The sequence below is a fragment of the Artemia franciscana genome, chromosome 9, assembly GCF_032884065.1.
Source record: "Artemia franciscana chromosome 9, ASM3288406v1, whole genome shotgun sequence".
NCBI lineage: Eukaryota > Metazoa > Arthropoda > Branchiopoda > Anostraca > Artemiidae > Artemia > Artemia franciscana.
The window spans coordinates 28,817,972-28,838,739 of NC_088871.1; the positions used below are offsets into that span (position 1 = coordinate 28,817,972).

The 20,768-nt window shown below is 36.6% G+C and overlaps 1 protein-coding gene across 1 annotated transcript in view; it reads left to right on the forward strand.

Moving 5' to 3' along the window:
* The window catches only part of LOC136031237 (armadillo repeat-containing protein 8-like), a 49,032-nt gene continuing 28,264 nt past the window's right edge, over positions 1-20,768 (forward strand). The window contains exons 1-3 of the mRNA XM_065710640.1: positions 1-138; positions 14,877-14,950; positions 19,029-19,440. Of these exons, the coding sequence (XP_065566712.1) occupies positions 136-138; positions 14,877-14,950; positions 19,029-19,440 (489 nt within the window). The 5' untranslated portion in view covers positions 1-135. The remainder of the gene's footprint in view (positions 139-14,876; positions 14,951-19,028; positions 19,441-20,768) is intronic.

Consider the following 20,768-nt stretch of genomic DNA (forward strand, 5'->3'; position numbering starts at 1 on the left):
CTTCAGCAGTCTGACCTCATTCCTGTAACTTATGCGCAAATTTGGCAGCTTCATTTAGAAGCAAAATATTCAAATTCTTCTTGCTTAGGTTATTGTCAAACTAGAAGAATCATCATTTTGGGCTATATAGAACATATGGTAAACCTGTATTTACATTATGTTTCATTTGATCAGGCCTTTACTTTTAATAGGATGTGTAGTAGATAAGGAAAGTAGACCAGATGAGGGAAACCCAAGCTAATTTTGAAAACTAGGCTTGTTTAAATGAATGGTACGTAACTAGTGGTTAGCCTATTCTCTCCATGAGGATAGATGTTAAGTAAAACAACAGTAAAATTCCGGTTTAGCTACTTTTTTCTTTCTTGGGAAGTGGTTATGTAAGGAATATGAAACTTTCAGGCATAGGTCTACTAGAAAGGTACTTTGAATTACCTATTTCCACTACTTCCCTCATCCTTCATTAAAGTTGCTAGATGACAGTAACGTTTGATGACCTTTAAAAATGTTTATGTTATGAAAGTGAAACCTTAGAAAATAGATATTGGTAAACAATTTAATATATAGAGAGGGCTGCATATCTAGTCAATCCAGCCCTGATAAGGGTGTTATGATCTACCAAGTCAAATGCTTAAAAATATGAACATTGCATGAGGCCAAGCAGCAGTTCCTCAGGTGATGAAAAAATCTAGCATCAAATCAGTAGGCTAAAATGAATAAAAAAATGTAATGTTTCTCACATGAAATATTATTAAAAATAATAATCATCAAAATCTCTTGTTGTTGAGAAAGTACCCATAAATTTGACAACTATTTTTTGTCCAAGGATTCTTGAATTTTGATGCATCTGTTTTACATGTTCATGAAAGTTTCAATGGTCACCTATATTTCAATGGGTTCTGTTGCTATCTGTTGAAAATTTCAATAAGTTTACTACAAGATATCCTCAAAAGAAATGAATCTCATAATAGAAGTCAATATCTACATTTGAATTTGGCAGAAGGAACATTTTTAGTCAGTCTGTTATTCCACTACATCAGAAATGAATTTTGATATGCTACTTGGAACAGTTTTGTCAATATAATATTAACTGCCATTTTAACTTCATTTTATCAAGAAAAAGCCAATATGGTTACATTTTGGTGAAGATCAGATGTATTTTGATGCATTAGTGTTAACCCCAACTTTTTTTTTTTTGCCAAAAAATAACCAAGTAATGACAGTTTAAACATAGCTAAAAATTGCTGGGACCAAGTAATGACAGTTTAAACATAGCTAAAAATTGCTGGGAGCTCATTTTGTGTTGAAAACAGGAAATTGATTGAATATTCTTTTCTTATCTGGATGCCTTGGATAAAGTGTCCATGTTTTGCATTGTCAAAATAAAATGAGGGCTTCAAGAGATAGTGTTCCAAGTCATGACAAAGCAGAGTTATCCTGTTTTGAAGGAAAATTTTGACAGTAGTTCCAAAATTGCACTGTTGAATCATTGGTGCCTTTACCCTATTTGTCTGATATACCATACAATGATAAGTCCTTTGCTAAATGTCTTCTATTAGCCAAATCAAACACTTCTCAGTTAATAACCAAGGAGTGAAAATTGAGTCAACACATCCTATTTCCTTCCTAAAACAGCACTGTTGTTCTCTTGAAACTTTGTCTTCAGCATCTCTCAGTCTCATGAGTATCAACATACTAAGTAGCTTTCTACTTAGAGAGATCAGGCTCATAACTCTATAAATACCACACTCACTGTTATCACCATTCTTATTCATGGGTTTAATTAGGGTTTTCCTAAAATTGTTAGGTATGTCCCTGTTCTCAAAAATCATATTCATCTTCTTTATTAAATTATTTTTAACATCATAGCCACCATATTTAAGAAACTTATTTACCACACTATTATCATCTGGGGCCTTGTCCTTTTAGTGCTGTTGCTAAATCTTCCTCACAAAATAAATTTTCCTTCACATTCTAGGTGTCATTAACTTTTCATTTTTCCTCTATATCTTTTCTGTAACTCTATCCTGGTTTAGCATATTCTCAAAATATTTTGTCCATCTCTCTTTCACTCTTTCTTTATCACTAATTGTGGTCCTGTTCCTATCTTTAATTGGGATAAGTCCAGATGGACTTCCCTTGGACCTTAGTTCCTCCAGAGCCATGGATGGTGCATAGGGCATTGACAAAGCCTCTCCATTTGTCTTGCATTGGTGCTGCACTGATGTCATCTTCCCATTCAGGTATTAGTGAGGTGCCGGCCATCCTCAGATCTTGGTCATGTGTTTTGTCTCAATGTATTTTTGGCCTCTCTTTCTTCTTCTGTCTGGCTTCTATTCATAGGTTGTTCAAGGAAGGCGGCTCTCTTCCATACAAAGAATGTGTCCCAGGTATGTCCACTGCCTTTTTTTCAGCAACTCAATGACTGGAGGTTGACCTGTTTTTCTGTGTATTTCTGCATTTGTAATTTTTTGTTGCCAGCTTGTATTCAACATTCTTCTGAGGCTCATATTTTCAAATGCAAGGATCCTTTTTTCAGGCTGGGTGTTTATTTTCCAACATTCACTTGTGTAAAGGAGAATTGAGAGTACATTGCTGTTGAAGAGTCAAAGCTTCAGTTGCATTGAATATTTATTACTTCTCCAAATAGGCTTCAATATATTGAAGGCACCTGTAGCTTGTCCAATTCTATGTTTAATCTTGGTCAAGATCTGTCCATCACAATCAATCCAGCTACCCAAGTACTTGAACTCCTGGACTTGTTCTAGATCCTTGTTTTTGCAATGGAGAACAAGTGGCAAGGTTATGATGGCCATGCTCTTTGATTTGTCAATGTTTATCTTTAGCCTGACATTCTCTGCATTCTTGGTAACAGTGTCAAGCAGCTGCTGCAACCATTCTTTAGACTCTTTGAGAAGGACAATGTTGTCTGCAAAGTCCAGATTGAACAATTGCTTGTTGCTTACTTTTACCCCATAGCCTGATGCGAATCTCAGGGCATAATCCATTCTAATTATAAAGAGCATGGGGGAAAGTACACATCCTTGACAAACACCAGACATGATCTTGAAAAATCTGGTTGTACTGTTTTCAGTCTTTATGCAACCTTCAGATTCTTCATAAAGCACTATAATCATATATACTATTTTCTCAGGAATTCTGTAGTATTTCAAAGCTCTCCACAAGCAATCTCTGTCAACTGAGTCAAATGCCTTTTCAAAGTCAATGAATAGGAGGTAGAGCTTCTTGTTCCATTCTTTTGCTTCTTTGACAAGCAGTCTCAGTACAAATATTAGATCAGAACAGGATCTCCCAGTTCTGAAACCCTGCTGCTCTTCTTGTAGAGTTGTGTCTAGTGCTTTCTGCAGGCGCTGCAAAATGACAGAGGCTAATAGTTTGGATGAGACAGGGAGAAGATTGATGCCTCTCCAGTTATGGCAGTTCATCAAGTCTCCCTTTTGAAGAGTTTGACTATAATGCCTCTGCTCCAATCTCTTGGGACCTTCCCTAAGGTCCACATTTTGGTGAAGAGAGAAAGCCAAATGGATATGCAGGTACTAATTGAGTACTTCAGCATTTCTGCTGAAATGCCATCAATACCCGGGGCTTGTCCATTTTTTAACTTCTTTGCTGGATGCATGATCTCCTCAACACTCAGAGGATCTGTATTGATGTCTAAATACATAAAAGGGATATCAGGTACGTTTGCTTGGTCACAAGTTCTTGGTCTGTTCAGAAGTTTTTTGAAATGGGAAGCCCATCTCTTGTCAATTTGTCAATTGGTAGACAGTCTTGGACTCTTGCCTTTCTTGCACTCTTTTTTATCTCTTTATCTTTTTCTTTGTATAATTGTTTTGTTGCCAGCTCTGAACACCTTGTAGTATCTATGAGCATGGCTTGCTTGAGTGCCTTTTGTTCGTCAATCAGATTCCATGTTATGTCAGAAATCCACTTTTCCTTTGGTTTCTTTTGGGAACCTAGCTTTTCTGCGGCAATTGTCATGTATGCACTTTTTATTTTCTCCCATTTCTCTTCAATGCTTTCTAAGTCATTTGCCTCAACAGCCAAGGCATCAAATTTGTTCTATAAAGAGATACAGAAATCTCTGCGGATTTTTTGATCCTGTAGCTTGTCCGTGTTGTACAGTTTCTTCAGATCTTGCTGTGTCTTCTTTTGGGCACATAGTTTGATCTGTATGTGGGCGATCATGAGCATGTGATCCGACTGGGCGTCTGCTCCTCTATACCCACGCACGTCTAACAGGCTTGTACACCACCTTCTGGCAATCAGGAAATGGTCAATCTGGTTTCGCGTTGAACCGTCTGGAGATGTCCATGTGTACTTGTGCACATTTTTATGCTCAAAGAGTGTCCCACCAACGACAAGGTCATTACTTAGTGCAAAGTCTGCTAGTAGTGCACCATTTTTGTTAATCTGGCCAAGTCCATGCAGTCCTAAGACTTCTGGACAGTACTTGCGATCGGCTCCTACTTTGGCATTCAGATCACCAACAACACATAGAACATCATGTTTGGGGATGTCTTTGGTGACAGCTTGCAAGGTTTCATAGAAACTATCTTTGACATCATCATCCGCCTCATTGGTAGGAGCATAGCATACAATGACAGAAAGCTTAGTGTGTGTTGTAGCAAATTGTGCAAACAAGTTTCTTTCGTTTATTGGAGTCCATTTCAGCATTGTTAGGTATGCTGCAGGGGACATCATAAGTCCTACATCTGCCTAATGATGGTTGTCCTTTCCACCATACAACAGTACATATTCATGATCTAGTGTTTCTTGGCCTACACCTTTCCAACGTATTTCGCTTAGGGCTAGTATGTCAATATTATATTGCTTCATCTCTCTGAGAACTTGCTCAGTTTTTGATAACTGACTCATAGTTCTCACATTCCAGAAGCCAATTTTTGTTGGTTGTTTTGCAGTCAATAATCGTGTCCGGGGGCGTGCTGGGTTCGTTTTCAGGAGGGAAGATAATTCATCCGAGGCATTTATCGATGTTTCCGTTGCTGGGGCTTTTTTATAGGGACAGGTAGCAAACCTGTCGCCCAACCTTCATCCTGGCTTGGGATAGGCTGCTGATGCTGTTTAGCTGCATTTTTCACATCCCCAGCAATTTTGTCCATGGTATCCACTTCATGCTTCCTTATTCCATATTTTAGTGTTTTTTCAACTTTCTTTACATTCTTCTGATTTTCATATGATCTATCCCTTAGATAATTCTTGTACAACTCTGTATTAAACATGAAACCTTTTTACTAATATTCCTGGCTGTATTCCTAACTTTCTTCCCTAAGAGATCATTAGCAACTTTACAATAAATATTCCTAAAATTATTCCACCCATCTTCTACATTGTCAAGTTTTAAACTCCAGTTTAGTATTCAGCTGTTCCCAGAAAGTTTCTCTCAATTTTTTTATCCTGGAGTCTATCAATGTTGTAATTTCCAGGAAGGTAGTTATGTATCTGAAATTTCAGCTTTAAATTGGCCCTAGACACTATTAGATGATCTTTAATTTAATCATCAATAACATCACTCCTATATACCCCAGTATTTTGTATTGATCCTGCTAGTCTTTGGTTTATAATAACGTAATCAATAGGGTTAGCTGTCTTACCATCAAGTGAATGCTGTGAACTTTAACTTATGGGCCATTTTGTGACCAAATACTGTGTTGATTGAAACTAAATTGTTGCACCTACAAAATTGCAGCAGTCTGTTGCCATTACTGTTTTTTTCCTACAACAACTTTCCCTAGGCTAGGATACCATCTATCTTTATTTCTAACGTTCTAGGGGTTACAATCTTCTATAAGAAAACATCATATTTCTATCTGGGACCCTGCTTATTTGTTCCTGTAACTGTGAGTAAAAATTCGTTTCAATCAATACTGTCTCCATCAGTTGGTTCTATAGGGGCCTATTCTACTATGACTGATACCGTGCACTTTTTACTTGTAAAATGAGTGATTAGTATTCTATTATTAATACCTTTCCAGCCTAAGCAGGACTTCACAGCTTCCTTATTTGTCATCAGCCCCACTGCCTGTCTTTGTACCCTATCCTTCCTGCCTGAGAAAATAAATTCTATATCACTTGATTTAATGTTTCCTATCTCTGAAACTCATGAAACTCCTAACAAATCCAGTTCAAAACATTCAGTCAAAATGTTGATACAATAATTATTTTCTAATATTGCAGCATTCCAAGTTGTATTTTCTGTGTTCTATAAATCATTGAAATTTTTTGGCCCCAGGAAGAGCAATGGTCCTGAAAATCAGTGCAGAATGGGGATCAAGAAATCTTCTCAGGTCCACACCAAAGTGCTTAAGCTGGCTTAGAACTGGATGGCAAAAATTCCATGTGTACTCCAGCTGAATGGAAGCTTTTTGCAATCCTGGACCCATCTTGGTCACTACATTGTTTGGTGCTTCTATCAGCAAGAGTCGAAATTCTGCACAGACAATCTCTAGCTCATCACCTCCACTTATTATATATTCTCACCTATTATGCTACTATAGAAAATTGTAAATAAATTAGTTAGGAAGAGATCTTTCATCCTGAAAACACTTGCCAAAAACAGACCAAACTCCCACAAATCAAAATAAATAGATAAAAGAAACTGAAAATAAACAGAAATTACTATAAATAACCAAGTCAAACTCAAAGTAAGCCAAAGTTAGCATGTAAGGCTGACAATCCTCATGCCTTCTCAAGATCAGAACATAATTTGCACTTTACTGAAAATAAAATATATTTTGAATGTTTTCTCTTTTTGACTTTAATAATTAAAAGGATATTGAGACTTTAAGGAATAATTATCAGTATATTTATATTAAACTGATGATCCATGGTCATTTGTTGTTTTGTTTTTCAGTGAAGTGCAAATTACGTTCTAATCTTGAGAAAGCAGGGGGGTTATCAAGCCTATCCGTGTTACTTATTGCCATGTACTTGCTGCCTTTTGGTCAAATGATCTTCCCCTTGAAGCATTTTCTGAAAGTTCCAACTTAATACCCAAATCCATTCTTGAGATATGCTCTTTTGACAATGTGCATTCTCGTTGTATCTGTTGGTTTAATTCAAAATTCCCCTCATTATCATAAATGTAGTAGTGTGCTCGTAGCAGTAGTAGTGGTGGTAGTTGTAATACTAGTAGCAGCGTGCATATATTGCCCTTTTTGATCATTTGGTCATCTCCCTTATAATTTCCCAAACGATCCAAACTAATATATTCAGTCATTCCTGAGCTACATCCTTTTGACAACCTATATACACATGAGTTTTTTTTTAAATTTAGTTCAACACTCCTTTCAACATTCTCTCAAAAGCTAACCTGAATGCTCTTTGTCTTTTTGAAAAGTAAAGGCCAAACATGGATACTTTTTTCAATAAATTATAGTGTATGTAAACAATGAACAAATCGCCTAACTTACAGTCCCTGCCCTGAGGACTGTGGAGGTTGACATCCTCAAAGATATAATTACTGGACCTTTCAACAATGCTGAACAAATGGTTCTCTTAAAATTTCGATTGATTGTGTTTTGTAAAATGACTGGCTTGGGGGAGGGGCTGGTTGCCCTCAATTCACTTTTGAATGTTAACAAGGGCAATAGAACGTGACACTTTCAGTCAAATCAGCCTCATTTGAAGTTTATTTGACCACTCGTTTGTATAAAAACCTTGTATGCCCTGAGGCCTGGCTTGCAGCCATTGTCCCTGGGGGGCTGTGTCATTGCTGGAGGTATTGTTATATGTTCTCTGGACTATTGTTAACAAAATGGATTCCTCAAAATTTTGATCAGATGCACTTAGGGAAAAGAGGGCATCAGAGGGAAGGCTAGTTGTCATCCATTAGTTTTGCCCCTTAAAAGGAAACTAGAAATTTATGTATCCAATTAAGTAGGCCTCCTCTAAAATGTATATGCAACCCTTCCATAGAAACCTTACATGTACCTGGGGCATAAAGTACAATCCTTGCCTTCATATAGTAGAAGGAGGGGAGGGGTGTCAATCTGAAGGCCTTGTTGTGCGATTTTTGGACTATATTTTGAACAAAATGGCTGTCTCAGATTTTCTATTGGATGCATCTGGGGAAAAGAGAACGTAGGGCCAATTATCCTTTGATAAATTTACAACCCTTGTCCTGAGTGATGCAAAGGGGGAAGGGTTGTCACTCCCAAAAACGTAATTACTGGACCTCTCAACTATACTGAACAGAATGGCTATCTCAAAATTTTGATTTCATGTTTTTGGGGAAATGACAGGGCTGGGGGGTGCTGATTGCCCTCCAATCACTTTTGACTATTAAAAAGGGCACTAGAAGTTTCGATTTCCAATTAAATAATCCCCTTTCAAAGTTTCTGCGTCAACTCATTCTTTACGAAGTGCAACACCCTTAAAAATATATTGTGCCCACATTGCTCTTTAATTAGGTACCCCTATTGTGCTGCCTATGATTTCTGTTTGTTTTGATTTCATTTATTTATTAATGATGTTTTGTGGTAGTTTTACGCTTGGAAGATTATTTGACTTTATTTCTGCTCATTTTTATGGCACTTGGTATTAACCAAATGACATATAGCGATCGCAAATTCTGTCAGTCTGTCAGTCTGTCTGTCTGTCTGTCTGTCCCAGTTTTGCTACTTCGGGCACTTCCAGGCAAGCTAGGGCGATGAAACTTGGCAGGCGTATCAGGGACCGGACCAGATTAAATTAGAAGTAGTCGTTTTCCCTATTTGACCATCTGAGGGGGAGTGGGGGGCGGTTAATTTCGAAAAAATAGAAAAAATGAGGTATTTTTAACTTACAAAGGAGTGATCGGATCTTAAAGAAATTTGAAGTTTGGAAGGATATCGTGTCTCAGAGCTCATATTTTAAATTCCGACTGGATCCGATGACATTGGGGGGAATTTAGGGGGAACCTAAAATCTTGGAAAACGCTTAGAGTGGAGGGATAAGGATGAAACTTGGCGGGAAAAATAAGCACAAGTCCTAGATACGTGATTGAAATAACCGAAACGAATATGCTCTCTTTGGGGGAGTTTGGGGGGGGGTTAATTTTGAACAAATTAGAAAAATGAGGTATTTTGAAAAAAAAGGAGTGATCGGATCTTAATGAAATTTGAAGTTTGGAAGGATATCGTGTCTTGGAGCTCTTATTTTAAATTCCGACTGGATCCGATGACATTGGGGGGAATTGAGAGGGAACCTTAAATCTTGGAAATCGCTTAGAGTGGAGGGATTGGGATGAAACTTGGTGGGAAAAATAAGCACAAGTTCTAGATACGTCATCGAAATAACCGGAACGGATCCGTACTCTTTGGGGGAGTGGGGGGGAGGGTTAATTCTGGAAAATTAGAAAAATGAGGTATTTTTAACTTATAAAGGAGTGATCAGATCTTAATAAAATTTGATGTTTGGAAGGATATCATGTCTCAGAGCTCTTATATTAAACTTCAACCTTATCCGGCCGGTGAAGGGGACGATGGGGGGGGGGGAATCTAAACCCTTGGAAAATGCTTAGAGTGGAGGGATTGGTATGAAACCTGGTGGGAAAAATAAGCAAAAGTCCTAGATACGGGATTGACATAACTGGAACGGATCTGCTCTCTTTGGGGGAGTTGGGGGAGGGGTTAATTAAAAAAAATTAGAAAAAATGAGGTATTTTAACTTGCGAAAGGGTGATCGTGTCTTAATGAAATTTCACATTTAGAAGGACCTCGAAACTTAGATATTTGTTTTTTGTCCCGACCGGGTCCAGTGTCATTAGGGGGGGGGGACCGAAAATCTTGGAAAACGCTTAAAGCAGAGAGATCAGGATGAAACTTGGTGGAAAGAATAAGCACAAGTCCAAGATAGGTGACTGACATAACCGGACCGGATCCGCTCTCTTTGGTGGAGTTGGGGTGGGGGTAGTAATTTTGGAAAAATTAGAAAAATGAGGTATTTGTAACTTACGAACGGGTGATCAGATCTTAATGAAATTTGATATTTAGAAGGATCTTGTGCTTTAAAACTCTCATTTTAAATCCCAACCAGATCCGGTGACATTAAAGGGAGTTGGAAGGGGAAGCTGGAATTCTTGGTAAACGTGAAATTGAGGTATCTTATGAATGGGTGACCGGATCTCAATGCAACTTGATATATAGAAGAATCTTATGTCTCAGGTGCTCCATTTTCAATTCGAATCGGATCCGGGGACATAGGGGGTTGGAGGGGGGAAACAGAAATCTTGGAAACCGGAAATCTTGGAAAACGCTTAGAGTGGAGATATCGGGATGAAACTTGATGGGAAGAATATGCATAAGCTATAGATACGAGATTGACATAATTGGTATGGATCCGTTCTCTTTGGGGGAGCTGGGGGTTTATAATTGGGAAAAGTTAGAAAAATTGAGGTATCTTTAACTTAAGAACAGGTGACCAGATCTTAATTAAATTTCATATTTAGAAGGAACTCATGTCTCAGAGCTCTTATTTCAAATCCTGACCAGATCTGTTGACATTGGGGGATGCTGGAGGGGGAAACCAGAAATCTTGGAAAACGCTTATAAAGTCGTAGATTCGTGAATGACCTAACCGGACTGGATCTGCTCTCTTTGGGGGAGTTAGATGGTGGGGTTCAGTGCTTTGGCGAGTTTGGTGCTTCTGGACGTGCTAGGACAATGAAAATTGGTAGGTGTGTCAGGGAGCTGTACAAATTGACTTGATAAAGTCGTTTTCCCCGATTTGAACATCTAGGGAGCTGAAGGGAGAGGAAAAATCAGAAAAATTGAGGTATTTTTAACTTGCGAGTGGGTGATCGGATTTTAATGAATTTTGATATTTAGAAGGACCTCGTGACTCAGAGCTCTTATTTTAAATCCCGACCGGCATTAAGCCTCTAATTTTTCTTTTAAAGCAATCTATAGATTCTTAGAATTTTGCCAGAGCTCATACCATATGAGCTCTTGGCTCTTCCGACCTCGTCACAAGTGCCATATGAGCTCTTAGCTGTTTTTGTTTAATAGAGCTCTTTAATTTTCGTTGCAAAATTGGTTTTATGGAAAAAGTTTTTTGAAATAAGTTCTTTTTTACTTTGTTTTTTACATAGTCTTGCTTGTAGTTTCATCTGCAATTTTTAATCCTGACACAAACAGTAATGTTTAATTTAGTTTCATACCTCCTCAAGTTAATCTGAAAAATTAAAATTAATATCATTCCGAAAAGTTCTATCCATGCTCTTTGACAACCTGGATACACTCACACGCTTTTCATTTTGTTAAATTGTAAGGGTAGGAGTAGCACTGGATGTTTCAACTTAATGCCCCCAGTTGTTCTTGAAATATTGCTGAAATGTCTGATTGGCAACCATGCCCATGGTGCCTTTTGATTTAATTCTAAAGCAGAATTTATTTTTAAAGTGTAACAGACAAATTGCATACCTGGGGGGGGGGTTGACATACCCAATGGCCCTAGGGACATAGTTGGTGGACCGCACTACTATGCTGAACAAAATGACTGTTTCAAAATTTTGATTGGACGTCCTTGGAAAATAAATGGGCTTGGGAGGAGGACTGCTTTACCTTCAATCCACTTTTGACTCTTTAAAAGGGAACTAGAACTTTTCATTTTGAGTTGAACTAGCCTCTTTAAAAATTTCAATGATATTGCTTGCTATTATAGAGCAGCGCTGCCTATGATATTGCTTCTATGTTCTTTTCAAAACCTGCATGCATATAGTTTTTGCATTTCGCTTAAAAAGTCCATAAATTCTCCCTAAAGATCTCTTAAAAGTTTCACCTTTAATACCCGTAACGTCATTAGTTACAGTTAGTAACTGTAGTGCTAGTATTAATGGTATGCACATAGTTTCTTATACCTAGTTCGAAATCTGCTGCAACTTAACCTTAAAGGTTTTTTTTAAATAATTTAAGCTGCTCTTGATATATTGCTTTGTCACCTTTTTGAAAATCTACAAACTCGTAGTTCTTCTTGATTTTGTTCAACATCAGTTTTAGTATTTCTTGAAAGCTTTACCTTCAGAGGTATAGTATCAAGAGTTGTAGTAGCGGTAGTAGTATTAGTCTCCCTTTAGCCCCCCAGATGGTCGAATCTGGGAAAACCACTTTATCAAGTCAATTTGTGCAGCTCCCTGACATGCCTACCAATTTTCATCGTTCTAGCACGTCCAGAAGCACCAAACTCGCCAAATCACTAAACCCCTCCCCCGAAATCCCCCCAACGAGAGCAAATCCAGTACGGTTACGTCAATCAAGTATCAAGGACATTTGCTTATTCTATCCACCAAGCATCATCCTGATTCCTCCACTCCAAGTGTTTTCCAAGATTTCCCCCTCCAACTCCCCCCAATGTCAAAAGATCTGGTCGGGATTTGAAATAAGAGCTCTGAGACATGAATTCCTTCTAAATATCAAATTTCATTAAGATCCGATCACCTATTCGTAACATAAAAATACCTCAATTTTCACCTTTTCCAAGAATTCCGGTTTCCCCCTCTAACTCCCCCCAATGTCACAAGATCTGTGACTATCAGTAGCAGGCTGACACGTCCTCTTGACAACGTTTGTCGGCATATTGTGTTTTCATTTAGTTCCATACAGTTTCAATATTTCCCAAATTTTTTGCCTTTGTACCCTTAGTCTTAGTAGCAGTAGTAGGAATAGCAGTAGAACTAATAGTAGTAGCCTTAACTTTACTGGCAGAAGTAGTAGTAAATGTAATAATAATAGTAGCAGTAGTTGTAGTAGTATGAGTAGAAACAGTAGCATTAGAATCCAATATTGTTTTTTATATTAGTTCAACGTCCCCACAGCAAACCCTGTAGTTTCAACTTCAGACACCAAACTCTTTCTAAGATCTTGCTGGTAACCCCATTTGACTACCTGCGCGCTGACAGCGTGTTATGATTCAGTTCTTGTTTCCTCCTCAAAATACCTTGAAATTTTCACTTTTATACTCTTAAGCATAGTTGAAATAGTAGTCAGTTAAATAGTTGAATTAGTATTAATAGCAGTAGTATTAATAGTAGCCTAATAGCACTAGTAATAGTACCAGCAGTAGTATTAAGGTATTACCTTTTGTTTGTTTGAACATCCCTTTCATCAAGTCCTGGAATTTTTACTTAATACAAATAGCCATTGCTATGAAATTGCTGATATGTCCTTTTGATAACTTGTATATTCATATGCTTGTTAAAATTTTCATGTTGATGCTCTTAGCCTTAAAAGTAACTGATAAAGTAGTAGTAGTAGTAAATTTAGCAGTGGTATTAGTATTAGTAGTAGCATGCACATATTGCCTTTTCGTCAACTGATCTTCCCCTTCAAGTATTCTCTGAAAGTTCCAGCTTAATGTCCAAATCTACTCTTTAAATACGCCCTTTGATAATGTGCATGTACATAGTATTATTTCGTTTTGTTAAAAATCTCCCCTTAATATTCTCTTAAATTTTCATCTTCAAAGACTTTGCCTTAATAGTAATAGTATCATAGTCGTAGTGATGGTAATAAGAGAAGAAGGAGCGAGAGAAATAATAGTAGTACCATGTACATGGTATCTTTTGGTTAGTTGAACATTCTCCTCATGATACCCGAAAGTTTCAACTTGATGCAGTAAACTGTTTCAAAAATAATGTTGATAAGGCCTTTTGATGCCCTCTTTATAATAATATTCTTAGCCTTACAACTTGTTTCAATTGAAATAGTAGTTGGAGTAGTTTAGTAGCAGTGAGAGTACTGTTAGTAGTAGCATGCACATATATCTTTTGGTCAACTGATTTTCCCTTTTAAGCATTACTGTATCTGAAAGCTCCATTTTATATTCCAAAGCCATTCTTGAGACAGGCTTTTTTGACAATTTGCATGCATATATAGCGTTTTTCTTTTCTTCAAACTCCCCTTCAATATTCTGTCAAATTTTCAACATCATACCTGTATTCTTAATAGTACTAGTATCATAATAGTAGTGGTAATAGTAAGAGCAGTTTTGGTAGTATTATTGTTGTATTAGTAATAGTAGTAGTAGTTACAGTAATAGCAGGTACATGTTCTGGGATGATGCCGTTTTGTCTGCTCAAAATCCCACTCATGATGCCCCAAAAGTTTCATTTTGATTTGTTTCCTCAGATGTTAATTCCAAATCTTCAGCCTTGGTAGTACTCACTATAGAAGTAGCAACTTAAGTGGTAGTAGTGGCAGTAGTAGTAGTAGTATTTGTTGCAGTTGTAGTTGTGTGCAAATATTGACTTTATGGTCAATTGATCATCTCCCTTATCATTTCCTGAAAATTCCAAATTAATATACGTGGTCATTCCTGAGTTATAACCTTTTGACGACCCTTACACCGACCTACACATATGATGCCATCCTATGCTTTTGCAACCGTTTCTGTTTATTGGTTCAGCATAGTACTTAGATTCGTGTTTTTATAGAAAGTTTCTGAAAACCAGGAATAAAATTGTATTTACTTTTATTTCGGGAAAAGATACAACAAAAAGACTACAGCGTTCCATTAGCTCTAGAAGTTCAGTCTGGGAAATCCACAAGGACACTAAAATAAGTCACACAGGACAAATGATGTCCAGGTTTCTTGCCCAGTTTCCCTAATTAGACTGTGCAACCGTCATTGCTCATGAACTGTGAAATCTGAAGACCATAAAAAATCCTATATTTCTGTTTTTTTTTTGTCCCTAAGAGTTTTCAGAAGAATCTTCCGTATAAAAATAAGTAAACTTTAAGTCTCAACCTGTCTTTTTAATTTCACCCTTCTCTCTTGCAAATTCTCTGATATTTGTTGCCCAAATCCCCCTAGAGTTTGAACATGTGTGCACGAGTGTATAAGTCTTTCTTTTGTTGCAGGAAGTTGACTATGCAAATATCTACTACAATGACCTGTTTTCACCAGATATAGATCGGTGCCGTAGTGCAGCTGTGTAAGTTATATTTTTTTGCCGCTTTAGTAATCCATACATAACCTTAACCGCTCTTCCTGGCTAACTAGTCATTAACCAATACAGGTGTTTGCTGTTGTAATGCCTCCTCATGCTTTGTCTAGTTATCCTAATTTAATTAACAAAAGTGGTCGAAATTGTATAGTAGATGGTTTTTATTTAAATGGTTGACTAATTTACTATAACTCATGTTAATACTATGAGAAAAAAAAATGCTGAACCAAAAAATTCCAAAGCTCGCATGAGGGTTATGTCCTTTCAGTAGACAGTAAAATAATATCAAAAGCCAAATTGACTTAAGAACCTTTTTCTTAACGTAACAATCTAGGCTTTACAAGGAAAGCCTAGGCTTTTTGTGGTGCCTAATGTAGTATCATTGTTTGGTCTGAGTTGCCTGAAATGTACGATTTCGGACAATTGACACAAAAAGTATTATTTATTTCCATGGGTTAACTGTTCATGTGTAAGCTTAGCTTCAAACTTTCCAGTATAATTTTAAAAATATTGGTCTCTTTGTCAGTGTTATATATGAATAAATTAAAAAAATTTCTTAAAAAAATTTAAGAAACTAACTTTTAGTTAGGTTTATCTAAATCAGATACTGTAATCAGATAATTTATGTGATCAACAAGAACTTCAAAACCGAACTGATATTTCGTGCTATTGTCTATGCAATTCAAACTTTCTTACTGTGCTATCACAGGATAGCACAAAATACTTTATGGATATTGTATACCTATATTTGATACCGATATCAACATAGTGGAATAAGTATCTTTATTAAATAACTAAGGAAATTAGGTATCAAATATTGAAAACGATGTTAGTTTTGATGGTTTTTTTTTTCAAAATGCAGTTTCTGCATACTCTATGCTATATTTTCCTATTTAGCATAGTTCTTTGTTTTGTGTGTGTTGATTCGGTTAATTTTCTTTTCATGAAGTCAAATAGTTTGTGGTAATGAAATGTCAATAAAGAGCGACTAGTTCAAATAATAAACGAAGTCCTAAGAAAAAAAAAGATAACTTTGACAATAATATGTACATCGACAGAATCAATTTTTATGATGATCCTAAACATGTAAAATCCATCACAAATGAAGGATCAACAGCAATGAGCCTAAGAAAAATTAATTAATATTTATCAAAAATATTTATCAAAAAGGGTTGTTTTCCACTCCTCTGGTCCTGTTTTACTGAGCTAAACTCAAACCCAATCTTCAGCAATCTGTCATCCTTCATCCACAGAACGTGCCCTAACCATCTCAACCTTTCTTTCATTATAGCCCTAAGCGGGATTGAACCAAACTTTTCGTACAGCCTACTGTTTGAAATATGATCAGTCACCTGGGTACCCAGAACAATCCGTAGGCAAATTCTCTGGAAAACAGTAAATCTTCATCTGCTTTTCGGAGCACCCATGCTTCAGAGCCATATTTGACCACTGTCGTCACCGTACCTTCCGATATTCTAATGTTGGTTTGCAGACCTATCTTCCTATTCTTCCAAACTTTTTTTTAATTGTGAAAAAACACCCTGGGCCTTGGCTATTCTACTTTTAACACCTTCACTGCTCCCACCTTCTTTACTAATAATACTACCCATGTAAGTGAAGCTGCCCACCTGAACAATCTTTTCGTTACCCAACGTCACCTTTTCATCTTCACTTATTCCTAGTCTTAGTGACTTAGTCTTCTTAACATTAATTTTCAAACCTATTCTAGCACCCTGAACTCGCAAAACCTCAAAAAGTTCATTCATTTTGATCACACTTTCATCTAGGATGCTTAGATCATCAGCATAATCTAAGTCCAGGAGAGTTTTTCCTCCCCATTTGATTCCGTGGTCTCCCATTGCCATTCCTGTGCTCCTTAGGCCAAAGTACATCAAAATGATCCATATAACGGAGGATCGAACACAAACCTGCTTAATTCCTGATTTAATATAAAACCGGCTGCTAACCTCATTTCCTACCTTAACCGCAGCAGTATTATTCTCGCACATAGCACTAATCACTTTAATGTATTTGTCTGGTATACCATATAAGGATAATACTTTTGCTAAAGCTCTTCTATCAACGGAATCGAACGCTTGCTCATAATCTATAAAACTGAGGACCAACAACTAAGGCACTTCTCAATTTTTAACCTAAGAGTAAACATTTGGTCGACACATCCTCTACCTTTTCTGAAACCTCACTTTTCTTCTCTTAAAACTTTGTCTACAGCATCTCTCAGTCTGAAAAGTATCATATTACTATGCAATTTGCTACCTATAGAGACCAGACTAATGCCTCGATAATTACGACAGTTACTCATGTCATCTTTCTTATGCGGTGGTTTAATTAAGATTTTCCTAAAATCGTTTGCTACTTCCCCTTTTTCAAGAATTATATTCATAATCTTCAGTAACTTATTTCTAACCTCGGAGTGCCATATTTAAGAAATTCATTTACCACACTATCAGCACCTGGTGCCTTATTATTTTTTAATCCTTTTATTACTGTCGCTAATTCTTCCTCACAACACAAATCTTGCTTCACATCCAAGGTATCATAAACTTTTTCATTTTCCTTTATATCTTTTCCTGCAACTGTATCTTGGTTTAGCATATTCTCAAAAAGTTCCGCCCATCTCTCTTTAACTCTTTCCTTATCACTAATTGTGCTAAATTGTGCTAATTGTTCCTGTCTTTAACTGGGACTTTTCGGATTGACTACCCCCTCTCAATTTATTAACATGCCAGTACAATATTTTACTATTATGCCGTCTAGCTGTATTTTCCAGATCCTCGGCAATTTTATCAATTGCCTCCACTTCACACTTCCTTAGTTCATATTTTAATGCTTTCTTTACATTCTTTTTGTTTTCATATGATCTATCTCTCAGATAATTCTTGTACAAACCCCTTCTCCTCTCTATTAAACATAAAGCTTTTTCACTAATATTCATAGCTGCAGTCTTAACCTTCTTCCCTAAGACACCATCAGCAACTTCACAAATTGTTTTTCTAAAATTATTCCAACCATTTTCTACATTGTCAAATTTTTAACTCTCAAGTTTAGTATTCAGTTGTTCCTTTTCTCAAAAGTTTCTCTCAAATTCTCATCCTGGAGTCTACCAACATCATAACTTCGCGGGAGGTAGTTATACTTCTGAAATTTCAGCTTTAAATTAACCCTAGGCACTACTAGGTGGTGACCTTTACTTTTAGTATCAGTAACAGCACTCCTATATACCCTAGTATCTTGTATTGATCCTGCCAGTCTTCGGTTTACTATTATATTATCTATAAGGTTTGCTGTCTTACCATCACGTGAGTACCATGTTAACTTACGGGCCATTTTATGACCAAACACCGTATTGGTTATAACTAGACTGTTATACCTACAAAATTGCAAATGTCTGTAGCCATTACTGTTTTCTTTTCCTATACTAAATTTACCTAGGCAAGGATACCATCTATCCCTATTTCTACTGACCTGGGCGTTGAAATCTTCTAGTAAAAACACCATATTTCGAAAGAAAAGAAACTTAAATTTGAACAAAACCGAACGTTTTTACTTCTATTGACTATTTCAAGCAGACTAAAATGCTTTTGTCTTGTTTTTTTTTCCTCATTTAGCAAATAGAACAGGATTCAACTCTAGATTCTATTTCATACGTCATTATGTTTGACAAGAAACACTTATCGTACAACTTCCTAACAAAACAATTTTATTGCACATCTCTAGCAAACCTTTCCCTAGATATTCTTGCAAAAATTCATTGACTGGCAGTGAAATTGAAGTACCTGAATTGAAGGTTTCCGAAAAGAAAAATCAACTCTTGCTTAGGTCTTTTATTGGGAGCAGATTTACTCTCATCTTTCACAAGTTAACTCAACAAGTCAAGAAAATCAGCTGATTCAATTCATTTTTGACCTGAATTGTAGACGACGATCATTTGCACTCGAAAGATATATCAACTCAGTCTTGTATTTGATTATGTTTTTTCTTTGTGCTTTTATTATTTTCAACACGGTAAATTCAGATTATTTATTTCTTACATTTCTACTTTTAGAAAGACGAAGAATGCAATTATTGGCTCTAACAGACAAAAGTTAGAAATTGTAAACGCAAGAGTAATTGAAAGGCTTGCCACTATTCTATGTGATGAATCAAGTGACGAAACTTTGAAATGTGAAATAACAGCGATCATTGGTTCTATAGCCCGAATTCCAGAAGGGGCTGCTGCAATAATCGACAGTAATGCACTGCCAGCTCTTCTTTGTCAACTGGTATCGCATAGTCAAAAACTTATGTCTTGGAGTTTGAATGCAATTGAAACCTTGCTGATAAGTGAAAGCCGATCTTTGGAAGTTATTGCTGCGAAAGTGGTAGAATCTGAACTTAGTTTGCAGTTGATCGATTTATTGAGATCTACACCTTCAAATCAGATTGCCACATCATCTGTCCTAACGATTTTATGTGAGGTAGGTCTGACTGCTCCTGGGTAGTTGTTTTTTTTTAATTCTTTTGCTCCAAGTCTCAAACTAGACACTCGGGGATCACCAAAATGGCTGGCTGAAAGATCTAGGTATGCAGAGAGTCTCCTGTCGTCTATTAAAGTAGATAATTTGTCAAAGCAGTTGAAATACTGTCGTATTATTTAAAGATGATATATCCATATCCCCATCTATTTGCGCATCTGATTTTTATATTCTCTATGTAAACGTTTTGGGTAACCTCAACTGGATTACACAAATAACTAATACTGTTAAGTTGTCTAATTGCTGTCTACTTCTTAGTTCAGTTTTAGGTATGATTTTTCAAAACACAGGTTTTGTTTGTTCCATGTTTCTTTCATTTGCCAGGCCTCACCAGGGAAAATGACTGAACCGAATCAATGCGAAAGAGCCTTGTAGATCATTTTCAAAGAAGAGCAGGTAGCTTATATTTGCTTTTTAAGCAGATTAGTATTTATACACCATGAGAAAGGTGTGAAATTTTGGTCTTAAATTTTAGCCAGACGACAATGATGAACCTTAGCACTGAGATGTTTTTGAACCACTCCAGTTAAAGCCCGTGTTCAAAGAAATAAAGCACTAGAAGCTCCTAAGTTTGCACCCGATCCATTTTAAACTTCAAGATATAAAAATTGTATTGCCTTTTACAGACTACTTCAATCGCTCAAAATAAGCCCCGCTGCCTTTTCTTTATTTTTTTTTAAGTTTCCTTTCGCTACAGGTTTTCGTGTATGTGCTGTTGATTTTTGGCTGTTTTGTATTTTTAGATTGTTCCCTTATAGCACACGTTGTGTTAGTGACCTACATTTCTATGTTTGATGTTTTATTTTATGGTTTGAAGTTTTATTCAATAACTTTTTTCAATGTTATTCTGATTTCGAAATTTTTACTCTTTGTCGACAGTATGTTTTTCTGTCTAAAATCAGTGTTCAGTCATTAGTTTTAATCAGTTCTTCTTATCGCTGACTAAGAATGTAAATTGTTCTGAAATGTGAAGTGTGTTCTGTTCATACTAAGTGAACAGAACTCGACAATACATTGTTGTGGCTCTTTCTTCCCCAAATAAATCTTGATTTAATTCTTGTTAGGTAAATGCCCCGCCAGTAATGATGTATTCATTCAATATGATAACCATAGAAGAATAAAGGGGTCGCCCAATCTCCACAAAATGTTTACATCTTGGAATATCCCCAAACCCTTCTTTGCGCCATATCTAGCACACTTGGCATCAAGCGCGGCACACTTCTACCATGTGTACCATCCATGTCTTTTTGTTCATGGTTGGTCACAGTAGG